A 15,538-nucleotide genomic window follows, 5' to 3' on the forward strand; every position below is an offset into this window, starting at 1 on the left:
ATCATATGTTATCTGCAAACTTGCAGCTATTATTTGTGAGAGCTACCATACTGTTCATCAATAGATTTCATTAAAAGGTGCCTCTGAATATTTACTTTGTCTTTTTCATTGTCACTGTTGCACAAGGCATATCTCCTGTAAATAAAATACCCTTATTTTACTCCATCAGATAAGTGTTATGAAACTTTAATTATCTTCTAAATTCATAATCATACAGTACAATGTTAAGTACCATTAAGATAAGGGACACTAATATGTACTTGTTTTGCAGACTGGAGGAAGAAACCTATCTAGTCCTTATCACTCTATTACAGTCTTGCCATAATAGATTACATCCTCCAGACAAGGAAGTATGGATTGCAAAAGAAAAATTCTTGCATGAATTCAACTGCCTACTTCCCAGTAGAGATGGTGGTCTGGCAGGTTCTTGGTGGTGAGGACCACATGCTTAGAAAGCAAATGTGAACACCAATAACAAAACACCAGTTTCGGTTTGCAGTTCTGCATGAATAATGGGATATGTTCTCACCATCTTTCTTTGTCTCACTTAGTAAAAAGTCCACAACCAAAATTCAGAAGAAATGTTTTTTTTGCTTAAAGGAACAGTAACACTAAAAAATGAAAGAGCTTTAAAGTAATAAAAATATAATGCACTGTTGCCCTACACTGTGTGTTTGCTACAGTAAAACTACTATAATTTATATAATAAGCTGCTGAGTAGCCACGGGGGCAGCCATTCAAGCTGGAAAAAAGGAGAAAAGGCACAGGTTACATAGCAGATAACAGATAAGTTCTGTAGAATACAATAGTGTTTTATCTGTTATCTGCTATGTGCCTGTGCCTTTTCTCCTTTGAATGGCTGCCTCCATGGCTACATAGCAGCTTATTTATATAAATTATAGTAGACTTTCTGAAGTAAACACACAACTTTTACCCCTGCAGGGAAGCAGCACATTATATTTTAGTTACTTTTATACACTTTCATTTTTTGGTGTTACTGTTCCTTTAAAAACAAATCGGTTTGCTTTCTTTAGCTATAGAACTGCAGTGTCAGTGATCCGTTGTTACTCTTTATTAATTGCTCCAGTGCTAGTTGTGTTGTGTCCATAATATTTCAATATTCAATTGTCATTCAGGACACCCAAGGCAGCAGGCATGTTTTGATACTGAGTGACAAGACAATACTGTATCTTTCATCTAGAAAGTAAAGGTAGGCCATCATGGGGACTAATAAAAGAAGGAACAGATTCCCATGCTATAATGTGACAATGTATGGACTACCCAAGCTTGGTCCTTGAAACTGCTTATAAGTTTAACCACGATCTGGTCTGTGGTCTGCATGAGCAGTCAAAAATAACTTATACTAAGGACCCAGCATGCCACTTTATCCAGTAACAAAATGAGGTTATGCTGGATGCAATACTTCCTACATAGTGCTTACACCCACAGGTCTGATCATTCATCAGTGACACAGTCTTGACCTGATTTCTGAGATAGCAACGTCACAGGCAGAAATGGCCTGCAAAACACACACCCTGTTACTCATTAATCTTGTTTCAGCATTGTTCCACTATTATCAGTGAGATGTGCATAGGCTTCATGTTAGCTCAAGGCTTCACTTACTACACATGTAAAAAGTATAACAGTCAGGGTTTAAGCTCTTCAGATCACAGATACCTATAAATGTGATGTCCATATTTGTGTTACCTTGTGAATTCAGGTATGTTATGCTGAGTTAAATGCAGTAAATTGCTTCTTAAATCGACATAATAGCCATTTGTCTGTCTTTAAAGGAAAGTGCCACTTTACAAATTTAGCTGAAAAGTATCTGTCTTTAATAGCTTTCATTAAAATTCAGTTTTGCCTTAAGGGTTACAAAAATGTGGCCTTAGTGCTAAATTGTTAATGCTAATTGCATTAGGGGCATTGCTGCACTCTGCACTCCATGCCTTATTAAAAATCCAGTGCAAGGTGCAGAGCACAGTCCTGGCAGGTGCAAGTCAGCGCTGTATGTACTTCCTGTATTTACCCCTGTAGTATTGATGTACCCTTGTTTAATAACATTGCCTCAATCTGCAATACACAGCAAAGCCTTGGCATAATATTTGCATGATTTTTTTTCAGAGATCAGGGATATCTCCCAAGGTACTTAGTAGCAATCTGCATGGTAATAACAGTCTCATGAAAAATATTACATTGAAAAATGTGAATTTTTGCTCTTATTAATTTTTCTCCATTAAACTGAGCCACCCTATAGAGGCTAGGAGTATAAAGTACAATAATTAAACATCAGCCTTTTAGTACTTTCTTTAGGAAAATACTAAATATGTATGATTTTATTTATAAAGCGCTGCAAGGATACAATATACACAATTACACACAGGGAGAACAAGTGTTATAATAAAAACAATAGGTATGAATACACAGAGATTAAGTGCCACGTGGTATGAGACGCAGTAAGAAGGAGGTGCCTACAAGGAAGAATCTAAATACACTCTAAAAGTACGTAGAACCATTACAAATTGCCAGTGCGAATCTGGGTCTGGTTCAAAATCTTATACACGTACTAATGAGGGGTCTATTATCAGCCTAGAACTGGCCAATTAATATGTGATTGCATCAGAGGTTGCTGGTCTTAATTGTCCATACAAAGGCCCATACAATCAGCACCAAATTTCTTATCCGGGCGTCCCGAGACCACCCCCATTCTCCAACCCCACCCCGTGCGCATGCACATGTGCATTCGCGAACACACCCCCATTTGTTTTTTCAGATATTTAAACTCACATACGGAGGAGTGGGGAGAGGTCCCCATTGCTCCGTATAGGAGCAAATTTTCGGCGTGGCATGGCGGCATGCTGCCCCTAAATTTATGCCACCCTAGGCCCGGGCCTTTGTGGCCTCGCCACAAATCCGGGCCTGCATACAAAGGCTAAAAACTGAGTACATTTTGGCAAAAACTACAGAGCTGTGCAAAACAGTTAGTTGTATAAAACTAGCAAAACTAGCCCCATGCCGCTTTAGACCACAAATTGTGAACTGCTGATTAATTGCTATGGTTTTAAGACAAGGGCAAATGCTGTACATTTTTGCATACCCCCATTACTTTAGCCCCACTTTGTTGTGAAAGCATTTTTTGATATCTAAAATTGCATCTTGTTGTTAACAGTGACAATATCTTTGAAAATTTCTCAATATCCCCAACCGGGTAAAAATATTACTTAAATAATAGTTTAAACTATTTAGCAGTTTTTTAAACGTTTAGTGAGCCACCCTGAGATATCATTTGCATGTATAATATGTATCAAATATATCTTTGCACGTATATGGCTTGAAGGCTGTTATATGCTTGTCCTCCAAATATTTTTTTCCTCTTTTTTTGGCAGGATCTCCAGCATACGTAAGTCCTGAATTCCTTTCCACGGACACCCTTCTCCCTAAGGCAACAGCGCGAATATGATTCAATGTACATATCCCAGCCTTGCTTGTTATCTTTCAACAGTTGGGTGTGTAATACATGCAGAAACCAAAGCTGTTTACCCTGTTAGGGGTAAATTAATTGCTTATTTAATAGTCAAAGTAAATGAATGGCTGTTGCAGAAAATAAATGGCTAAAGCATAAAGATATTCTTGCACGGCATTTGCTATTATTGTTTTTGCCACATAATTCTTTCAACCTAATGAGGCAGAAATATGTTAATAATGACTCACTCACTTGGTAAAATGTTCAAAAAGGAAAAATAATAGCATGCTGTAAAAATTATAAGATTAGAAGTAGATATGAAACCTAATACTTAAATAATAATTGAAATAACTCATTGTGAATGTAGAACAGAGTTTTCCTACTATTCAAATTTAGTATGAAGAATGTTTGCAGAGAAGGGGTGAATCATTTTAAAGGCACACTAGATAAATACTTGCTTAACACATCATTTTATAGTACCCATACAGATAGTCAATAAGCAAACCCTGGTGATTTAATTTTAAATTATTTGGCTCCACAGCAATCCAAAATGTTGGAGAAATGTCCTCTTTCCTAAACATATACTAAAAAAACTCATCCATTGGGATCTCACTGGACTCGCTGCACTCCTGGGCAATGCAGTTACAGGATTTGCTTCCCCTGTTGTTACACCCCTGGGTGGTTGTTGCACTTTCTGGCTTAATTTGACTTTACATATTTCGGCTGGGAGACATGTAATGATCAATTACTCTCCAGTAGCTTAAACTTTAAGGAAAATGTGAACAGAAAATTTTGTGATTATGTATCTAACACACACAAAATTTGTGCATGCCTTCTCAATGACCAGGATATTTGCTGACCAGTTAAACCAGCAGATGAGATGAGGCACATGCTCCTGACACATATGTTGAAATCCCCTAGTTAGCTGGAACAATGCAATACAGCCATCATTGAGTGTGATAATATACACAAATATCCACAAAATTAACTTGCAAGAAAATAAGATAACCTGTTCCTCAGTCCATGTAAGACCACCTAATTTGGGTGGAGGAGTTGGAGCTGCAACTAAAATAATAAGCTTATGATATAAGGAATAATTTACTAATCATATGGAAACATTTTCTAAAGAACTACGAGGTGTAATTTCTTAACACAAAGCTCTAGTGCTCCTACTACAGGTCCAAGCTGCTTTCTGTGCCATAAAAAGCTCCTCAGCACCTTTGCTTCCCCTGGTTCTGCCTAGTCTGCATGTACTGAGAGTCATGAAAGCAAAAGGGTGCTCTGGAATAGGGTACTCTAGAGCAGGGCTGTCCAACCGCAGGCCTGTGGGCCAGATGTAGCCGTCCAAATGATTTTTATTGCCCCCAGTCTGCTCTAAGGCTCCATTAACTTCGCTGTATGATATTATCATTTTAATTTAATCTGGCCCTCAAACATACTGTATGAGAAATAATCGACCTCTACATGTAATAAGTTCGGCAGCACTGCTGTAGAGGAGCTGTACCTCTTTCCCCTTCGGTATGCAATGCATTGCTGCTGAACACATTGGGACTTAAGTGCAACCCATTATATTCCATTATAGGAGTGCAAAGAACAGGGGCACTGCTGAAATAAGGGGAGCTGAAAAACTCGCCTCAGGTGGCAGTGACCCTGAAGTTACCAGAGGCAACCATTCCTGGTAACTTCAAAATCAAAATTTTGGCTCCTCTAGTGCAGAGAGCACTGTTGCACTCTCTCACTAGAGATGCGCCCCCCTCGCCTGATGCAAGTAAATTAAGTGCGGAGGGGCAAGGGTGGCCAGTATCCCCAAGGCAACCTCAGGGTAGCACTAGGGGCCGAAAGACCCATGGCAAACAGGTATATCTCAGCTCTTGAAATTCACAAAACACGAAAAATAATTAAAAAAAAATCACTTTGAAGTATGCTTGACAAACAATTACATTTTCTCTATAAAGAAAACAAAATGTGAGTACTTCATTGTTACATCCAAAATCTTTCCAGCCCACAAAAGCATTACCTAAAACACAATTCCTCAAAATCTGAGGGATCTGCATAATGGAGATTTTTTAACTCAATGGCAATTACTTCATCAAAGTTTTTTGGACTGAGGTTATTCACATCATGTCCTTAACAGAGCATACTTGTTTGCTGGGAATAAGGACTGAGATCCTGTGGATAAAAAAGAAATTATAAGTTAATTGGAAGCAGACTAGAATGGCAGATTATTTAAGAACAGGGAAAGAAGAGCAATTGCAAACTGTCTTATAATGTCAATGATTACATCATACTAAATATTCTAATTTAGAAGCTACTTTAAAGGTTCCTCTTGCTCTCTCTGTCTCTCCAAATTTCTCTTACAATCAATTTAATAATCATCTATGCTTGTGTAATAACCTTGTTTCCAAAAACCTAGCTGCTTATTGCCTTTCTCCCCTTACAGCACAAAGCTCAGGTTTCATATTTTGACAGAATGGAGGTATGTGCGGATAGTAAACATTTAAAAATCAAATCTAATAACACTTAACATTATATAGTGATAAATAGTGTAAAGTTAAGTTTACAATCTATCATTTGTGTCCAGTTTTTAATTACTTGCCATGCTTTTATATTTATAAATAAACAATGGGGAAAATAAAGTTTCAAATAATAAATGGTCTTTCAGTTGTTGTTATTGTTTATTTTGATGATTACAAACATGGTATGAAAGCATCTGTTGGAGACCAGCAGGTTTCTGCTTCATAATTTAATTTTAGAAATGTGGAAGGCTGGAAACAGTGGATAAGGATAAGCCCAAGAAATACACCCAACTTCATAGCTCCAGACAACACCACAGGGTAAACGTGCAATTCTGCCTTCATTGATGAATTAAATGCATGTAAGTCACAACTTGGTAGATATTTAGGATTCCTTTATATTAAATTATTTTGTAGCCAACTGATCAAATTATAAATATTAATGGAATAAGGTAAAAATAACTTGCAAACTTTGTATCCTGTCTGGTAACCTATAGCAACTGAAAAGAGATTTTCTTTCAATCAGTAAATGCTACCTGCCGATTGGTTGCTATGGGTTATACCAGTGGTCGGCAAAGTGCGGCTCGTGAGCCACAAGCGGCTCTTTAACCCGTGCAAGTTGGCTCTTTCAGGTGTGGGCTTGCACAATCGCATTTTCGTTGCCATAGCAACGGGAGACGCGATACGCCGGGAGACGCGGCGGGGATACGCAGTGCAGGGGAGGCTCTTCCAGGTGCGGGCTCGCAAGCGACATTAGGCCCTCTACATGTGAAGCCAGTGAAGATCTGTGGTGTCCTTTAAACAGACCGGTACATTATTGACAAGAGAAACCACCTTAGAAACCAATATACTGTATAATCCCATATTCATGTGTCTGCATCACCATTTTAGTTTCTTTTTTAATTAATGGGACACCAAAGATTTTGTGCAATGTTTCAATGGCCCAAGCTGTCTGTGTGCCCCGTCTGTATATGCCTGTTTAGCATTATTACAATGGCTCCTCCTTTATCTGCCTTACATATAAACATATAATATTTTTTTTCAGTGACTTTAAAGGAGACATATTGGATACATGGAAAAAACCCTAATTTTGTAGGCAATTATGAATAATATATGGTGCTGGTTTCACATTGGTCTCTATAACAGTTATACTATAACTAGAAGATCTGTCAGCTTCACGCAGTGGCGTCTAATATAAAGCTAATTAAGCAGTGCTGTTACTGGTATCTTGGTGGTATAGGTATCGGACCCCTTATCCAGAAACCCATTATCCAGAAAGTTCCAAATTACGGAAAGGTCATCTCCCATAGACTCTGATTCCATAGGAGATCGGAATTATGGAAAGACCCCTTATCCGGAAAACCCTAGGTCCGGAGCATTTTAAATTTCAAGTTTAAAAAATCTGGCTCTCAAAAGAAATTTCAATTGCTATTTTGTTGATAATTGTTGATAATTGGATAAATAAGTTTGCCCTCCACTGGGTTATACAACTTGTACTGTTTTTGCATTACCCATCTAAAGATGCACATCTCCTATGAGAGAGAAGCAAGTCTTGTATTTACTTTCAGTAATGTCAATAAAAATCACAGTTTGCAACACCAAGTAATCCACAGCAACCAATCAGATAATTACTTTTTAACCCTTGATCAGTAAATGCTACCTGATGATAGGTTGGTATGGGTTACTAAACCTGTTTGCAACTTTTATTACATTACCACATTATGCTAACACATTATTATAAGTATACTAGTATTATAATAATAATAGTAGACTATTGTATTTTGAAAGTGAAGCTTGCCATTAGTTTGGGTATCTTTAATGATCTTTTTTTCATTTTTCAGAGATGACACAATGGCAGATTATTGGCTCAAGAATAAAATTTTAAATGGTAGAGTGAATTATTTGCTATGTAAACAGAGTAAAAAATTGTAATCTGTCTGCAATGTGCCTCAAATTAGAGAGGCTTGGCTTTAAAGGAGAAGGAAAGGTAAAAAAATCACACAAAAAAAGACTCGGTATATAATATATATAATAGTCAAGAGCCATGGATATCCTTTAACCTTGTACTTTTATATGGTAAAATAACTCCTCTGTGACTTTTAATATCCTTGTATTTTACAACAGGGGGTCCATTATTCCTTATATAACATTTACAGTATTATCTAATGCCAGACTTGTAAATTATATGGAACTGATGCAATGAATTACAAAAGATTCAATCCCTGCAGCACAGGAACTTATGATCAAGTAGTACAAAATTAAACAAATAGAGCAATCAAAAATCTCGCCTCCCTGCTGATATCTGGTTTTACTTTGCACTATGTTTTGGTGCACAAAAACCTGCTTTAATGGCCATGTGATCAGAGAGGTAAAATGTTATATGTGAGAATTTGATCCAACTGCACAAATATTAATCATCTTACAGGGGTGGTTTACCTCTGAATTATTTTTTATCATGTTACACAATGTTATGATTTATTTTTTATAATTTATTTTTATATTTTTTTTATATTTTTTTTTATCATTTTTTTGAAATGATTTATTTTTTATAGTTCTTACATTATTTGCCTACCTCTTCTAGATTCTTCCAGCTTTCAAATGGGGGCAGCCAAAAACCTTTAACTACAAAAATAAAGGATGTAAAGACGTTCAAATACAAAATGAGTTCAAAATGTTCAGCTAAAACTTTCTGGGTACCTTTTTGTTCCACTCACCTCTATTATCTATACTAGTGATGAGCACATTCCACCATCAGCAAATATTTTTCTGAAACCGCCATAAAATTGGGCACGCCGAATAAACGGCTATAGACTCCAATGTGTTCTGCACAGAAAAAAACTTGCTGCAGGAAAAGTTGCTGCAAAAAAAACCCTGATTCACTTTGATGCGTTTCACAAATGTTCATCGTTTTGTGAATTTTCCTGTATTTTTGTGGGTGGGTTTTGGCAAAGCGAAACAGGACAGATCGCTCATCACTAGTCTATACCAAAGTAAAGCATTTAATACACATATGCATTGTGTATTATTTATTCCATATCTGTTAGAACTCTGATTTCTATACTTGCTGAATAGACAGTTACAATAAGAACTTCCCTGTTTTTAGCTTTCTGAATTAGGTCTTCCCCTCAGGTTAGTAGCCAAGCAGTGCCTAATCTGATACTGTAGTTTCCTTCAATTTTGTATTATCTATATCACGGTTACCAAATATCCTGTGGGTAACTAGTACTTAAAAGATTGACAAATTAGATTATAAAATTCCTGGTTTTTCCAGTGCATGCAAGATCAGATTAGGGACTTGCTCTGTCATTTCAATCAGCATTGTATGTTTCCATTTGATTTGATACAATTTGATCTAACATTTATAAACATACACTGCTATGTGCAGTAATACTGTGTTCTGGCTAGGAATGTCACCTGTCCAGTTATGACCTGAACAGTCTGGATTTCAGAGGTCTTGCTGAAGGTTTTATATGACTGTTGGTTAGTCAGACAGATAAGAAAACTGGACAGAGTTCATATCCTGCCGTGCCTAAATCCCACCTTATTCTGCCTAAATCCCTTCCCAATTCAAATGGAATACTGACACCTAGGCTCCCGAGCGTTCGTGCGGCGTATTTTTCATACCTGCACGACTGTTTGTATTTTTCAGGACTTTCTCGTACTTTGCGACAACATTTGTGCGACAAAATCGTATTGCCGCGCCGACTATGAAAGTTTTGGATTCATTCAAGCATCAGTATCGTGACTTTCCTTGGGCCAGGTTGCAGATGCAGAGTGCCATTGAGTCCTATGGGAGGCTTCCAAAATCAAGCACAGAAGGATCAAAGTCGGAAAGGTTTTCCTGCATTTTACGATCGTTCGGATACGAAAATTTTCGGATTGCCAATACGATATTATCGTGACTAATACAATTTTTGCGTAAGCATATTCATGATATTTGCGATTTTAAGAAATTATCGTATCCAATCCGAATTTATTCCATTAGGGATTCAAACTCGTGTTTTCATGAATGTGCCTCCTAATGTCTGTCAAATTATGTTGTGGTAAAAGTTGTTAAGTTTGTACCAGATCTAGAAACCCATGGAAACCAATTATCAAGCATGATTGGTCATGATTGGTGAAATATCATTGGCCATTGACCTATTGCTGTTTGTATTGCAGATGACTGAAAACTTCACAACTGTGAAAGATTATAGATCAGTCTGGTTCTATGAAAATTCTAATTCTCTTAAACACTGTAGGGTGATTCTAGCCCTGCCTTCTAGTGATGAGCGAATCTGTCCCATTTCACTTCGCCGAAAAATTCACGAATCTTTCAAAAGATTCGCGAAATAGTGGAAAATTCGCGAAACGGCGAAAATGTTCCGCGTCAAAAAAAATTGTCGCCCGCGACTATTCTTTGACTCGTGGCTATTCTTTTGTCGCCCGCAGCTATTATTTGGCGTGCGGCTATTATTTCGTTGCCCGCGGCTATTATTTTGTCGCCAGGCTATTATTTCTTCGCCCGTGGCTATTATTTCGTCGTGTGGCTATTATTTCATCACCCGCGGCTATTCTTTTGTTACGCAGCTATTCTTTTGAAGCCTGCGACAATTTTTGGACGCACGGCAAATTTTTGCCGCGAATCCATGCCTGGCGAAACATTTCGCCCATCACTACTGCCTTCTTAATAGCTGGTTGCTATGGGTTACTAGACCTGGTGCAAACAATGCTTCTGCTACCCAGGGCTGTATTTATATAAAGGCATCCAAGGACCTGTGCCTAGGGCAGCAGCTTTAAAGGGGCAGCCCTTGGGTGCCTATACAATAGAAAAAAAAATATTTAAAAATAAAAATACCCTCTCAAGCTGCCACCAGATGATATGGGGGGTGAGGGTGCAGAGGGCAATTGCAGGCAGGACGTGATGTAACTTCTGGCAGTAGTGATGTCACACATAGTTGAAGTTATGTCACTCACAGCTGTGCCTGTGACGTTGCTTCTGCTACCTGAGGGCGCTTTGAGGCCCAGTCCTTAGGAACTAAATACAGTCCTACCAAATCTTGCTTCTCTTACCCCCATTACCCTATTATAACCAACTAAACTTGCTGAATATTTCATTTTGTTTCAGCACTCATCTGACAGGTTCCTTCAGAAGGCTGATTTATGCCGACCTTCTTTGGGCTATGTTAGATTCTGCTTATATTTCACTGGCTTTGCAGGCATATTTCCATTTCAGATATAAATCGGTACCTGTAGTTTAAGTTTTAAGTGACACATTGGCCAGCAGTAAGTGAAAAAGGGAATTCTGCCACTATTAGCCCCACTGTCTGTGTAGCACATGGTATTATGTGCCATAAAGCAAGATCCTTCATCTGGTGCATTATCAGTGCTCTGCTTTTGCCAAGGTAACTGCTATTATTTATTACCAATGCCCTGCCGCTTTTTTGTTTTTTTTAATCGTGTCAGGTGACTAGTGCATGTACTAACACTTGCGTAGCACAGCCATTTATTAACACGCTGAGGAGATACATAGAAAAATAGATTTAGTTCTTCGGGTGACACTGATATTTTAATAAATGCATAATTAGTATATTACCTTTGTTTCTCAGTTAAAATTCAGATACTTTAACGTGGAAAACGTGAGAAAAAAGTTGGCAAAATATTGATGTTTGCCTCGGGAAAGAAACAAACGCTTTTCAGACGCAGAAACCCATTCAGCCTACGTATAACATAACTTGGCTGTGGTTATTTCACAGAAAACACGAACAGGACCCCGCAGACAGCTCGGTACTTGGGGAGTACTAGGTGCCCAGTGCAAAGTGCATGTACCTGCAGGGGAATAGGTCTCTCACACGGGAGCAAATAACGTACATTATCTCCTGAAAGTTTAACGCCGGGGGTTTACTCCGCCTGCTCGAGGTGTTCGCACAAACATACATTTGTTTGAGCAGTTCTGCAGGGAAGCGGCCCCACATAATGAGCGGGCTGTCACTGAGGTTATCCCTTGGCATTAGGACCCAGCCGAAGGGCAATGGGAGAAGAGGCCAGCAGGGGCGTGGTTCCGCAGCACTATATATACCAGGGGAGCGCGATAAGCAGCGCATTAGTCAAACAGGGGCACAGGGTTAAAGAGCTGAAGCCGGCACAGCCTGACAGCTAGGGCAGCAGCGCATTGCAAGAAGTAGCCTGAGCTCATCCTGGATTCTCGGAGCTCCTCACCATGCTTGGTTGGCTATAGGAGCTCCATGGATCAAGCCAACTTCTACGAGGTCGATCCGCGGCCATCCATGAACATCCAGGTTCAACCCCCGCACGGTGCATACGGCTACAGGGAGCCTCCAACTGCCCTAGAACACACCGAGCTGTGTGAGAACGAGAACTCCATCGATATCAGCGCTTATATCGACCCAGCCGCTTTCAACGACGAGTTTCTTGCAGATCTCTTCCATAGCAACAAGCAGGAGAAAGCCAAAGGCGACTTTGAATACCATCAGGGGGCCGTGGGGGCTGCTGTGGCAGGACACCCACTGATGTATGGCTGCATGGCAAATTACATGGACAGCAAGCTGGACAACGGACTGAGACCGCTTGTGATCAAACAAGAGCCAAGGGAGGAAGAAGAAGGCAGCAGGGCATCATCATTGGCAGCTCTGTACCCTCACCATGCTCCACAGCACTCATCCCATTTGCAGTACCAGGTAGCCCACTGTGCCCAAACCTCCATGCATCTGCAGCCTGGCCACCCAACTCCTCCACCTACTCCTGTACCAAGCCCACATCACCATCCAACACATCACCACCATCACCTGCAGAGTTCCTCACTCAAGAGCGTTTCCCCCTCATCATCTATTTCTTCTTCGTCCTCAGAGAACAGGGGCAAATCCAAAAAGTGGGTGGACAAGAGCAGCAGTGAGTACAGGGTAAGGAGAGAGAGGAACAACATAGCAGTGAGAAAAAGCAGGGACAAAGCCAAGATGAGGAATGCAGAAACCCAACACAAAGTCATTGAGCTGTCTACTGAAAATGATAAGCTGAGGAAGAGGGTGGAACAGTTGAGTAGGGAGCTGGAAACTCTTAGGGGCATCTTCAGGCAGCTCCCAGAGAGTTCTCTGGTCAAAGTTATGGGCAACTGTGCATAAGGTCAAAAAAACTCACTTTCAGTGCATTGCCTTGTAAGAGACAATTTTAAACACCCCCACCCAAGAGTGGATCCTTCCAGTTCTGAACATGAAGTTTTAATACATGTGCCTTTTGTGAACTAGGATGCCAGCCACCCCGTGAGACTTTATTCTGGTGTATGCAATCAGTGGTGTTAAGGGACACATCTCCCACCTGCAAGACCTCCTTGTCCCAGATAGCCAGGCAGCTTTGGTGGTGCTAGATGATACAAGCCAGGTTATTTCTTAGGCTTTGAGGTCCCTCCATTTATATGAAGTTATTTGTACCAAGCTAAGCACATTTTATATATTTTTTCATATTTTATACATCCTTAAATACTGAGTCACATTTAAATTAAAGAGTTAATTTTGTTTAGGGGTTTGATAACATTTGTGACTAGGTTACTGCAAGTCTCCAGCCTATTTACTACTAAAAATCTCTGCAGAGTTACTTTCAGTGATTATCTGCAACAAGACTATTCAATAATTGCAGTATATAACATTTTTTGTATATTCTCCTTGTTACCAGACCTAGGCATAGGAATGTTGCAGAGCACACAGGGTCATTTTTCTAACGTGCCTTATATGTTAACTTTTTTAAAGTGCCTTTTCTAGAATTTGGATGCTAAAACTTTTATTGTAGTACCTTACAGAGTCTTCATCTATGGCTGTTGGGGAATGCTAGGAACTGAAATTCAGTAACGGCTAGAGGGCTGCAGCTAGCACACCACAATCTATATCATTCTGGCAGCGGGTATGTAAGGTGATTAATGATAGAAGAATAATCAGGAAAATACCTGATTCATTTTTTTATGAGAGACTGGTAATTTCAATAACATTTTCGAAAATTCTTTTGCATTTTTAATACAAAATATAAATTGCTCACTTTATAAGGCAGTGCTGGACAAATACAATATTGGGCCCCTGTACTGAATAAGTGTTTGGGCCTCTACTAAAACCCAGATGGGAGTCTTCCCCAGGGCCCAAGTGCAGCTGCACAGTTAGCATGCATGCCCCTGGCATGGAGTGTTTATTCCATTAATTCTACATGTCATTTCCCTCATGTTTATCTGTCATGTTAAAGGTTTCACAGCTTACAGGCTAGAGGCACCATGGAGCAAAAATAAAGGGAACATTATGCAAAGATATACAGAATCAGTACTTATGTTATAACTAGTGTAAACTATCAGTTTTCATTGTGACGGACATTTATTAGCTGCTGTTGCTAATTATTATTTCATGCTTTCTGTGTGTGTTTTCTGCGACACTGTGTACATAACTTTTTTTATCAAATGTTCTTTGGAAAACCTGCAGACCAGCAGAATGTGAATGAGCTAATCTCTGTGCTCTACAGCATTATGCATTTCTTATGCTCATATTCTTGCCATTGTCTCTTGGGCGTTGCAGTATTGGTTGGTAATGCCTTTTGTCGCCAGCTGTCAAGCTCACTCTGCTGTCTGGCAATGAAAGTGTGTGAGTGAGTAGCAAGTGCAAAAGCACTACTGTATGCACGAGGAACCCCAGCAAGACACTTTGCACTCGTTTTAGGTGAATATTTGGGGATGTGCCCTTTATTGTCAGTTTATTAAGGGCTGAATAGCTGGAATTGTCACTAAATTATTGTAGCTTTGGAACAACTGTAGGACAATGTGTGCATGGCCCTCCTTTCTTTCTGCCCCAGATACCACAGCCTGCTAAATATGCAGTTTATTTTCTTCTCTAATATGTCACATTCATTGTTCTATTGGGGTTCCCATAGGTTCTAGGGCCTAGTCAAAACCTCTGCAGCCACTATTGTAATGCTGCTGTAATTTCTGCCATCAAGCACAATTCCTTTTCTTCCTATCTTAGTATTTTTCTGAGGATGATGGGAGTTGTACATTTGTACAGAAGGGCTTCATGTTGGACATCCTTGCTTTATATCCAAGTAGTTCCTCAAAGCTAACTACTATTAGCTTCTACTGCTAAATTATTGGCCAAAAAGAAATCTCCTGTGTTTTATTTTTGTGTCTTGAAAAAAGATATGTATGTTATAAAAATGTTATTGAAAATAAAAGAAATGCCTTTATTCACTTTTGTTAATAATTATAATTGTTTTTTGAAACGCAACTGCATATCCTTGTTTTTATTTTCAAAATAAATAAAACAAAAATGTAAAACTTGACTTTTTTGTGGGTTGAACTTTTTCCATGTTTGATTTTAAGAAAATAATTCACGGTGGTAAGTGAAATTGTTGATATCTGCCTTAAAGAGAAACAGTCGTCCCAACATTTCTTTTTTAAGTTTTCCAATGTTTCCATTTAAATATTTATGCATTTATAATTAGTGGTGAGAGTAGATATACTGTTACTAAATACATTTGTATTTCATATTGATTGGTTTCATTTGCCTTGCTAAACTTTCTTATCTCATCTCATGTTCTGAGA

The 15,538-nt window shown here is 39.0% G+C and overlaps 1 protein-coding gene across 1 annotated transcript; it reads left to right on the forward strand.

Moving 5' to 3' along the window:
* The first annotated feature begins 12,079 nt into the window (after positions 1 to 12,079).
* On the forward strand, positions 12,080 to 15,276 carry cebpa (CCAAT enhancer binding protein alpha). The gene is given in 1 exon segment (NM_001011044.1): positions 12,080 to 15,276. A coding segment is annotated over 1 exon segment (894 nt). The 5' UTR covers positions 12,080 to 12,200; the 3' UTR covers positions 13,095 to 15,276.
* The last annotated feature ends 262 nt before the right edge of the window (positions 15,277 to 15,538 follow it).

This window comes from Xenopus tropicalis, chromosome 4 (genome assembly GCF_000004195.4).
Source record: "Xenopus tropicalis strain Nigerian chromosome 4, UCB_Xtro_10.0, whole genome shotgun sequence".
NCBI classification, from domain to species: domain Eukaryota; kingdom Metazoa; phylum Chordata; class Amphibia; order Anura; family Pipidae; genus Xenopus; species Xenopus tropicalis.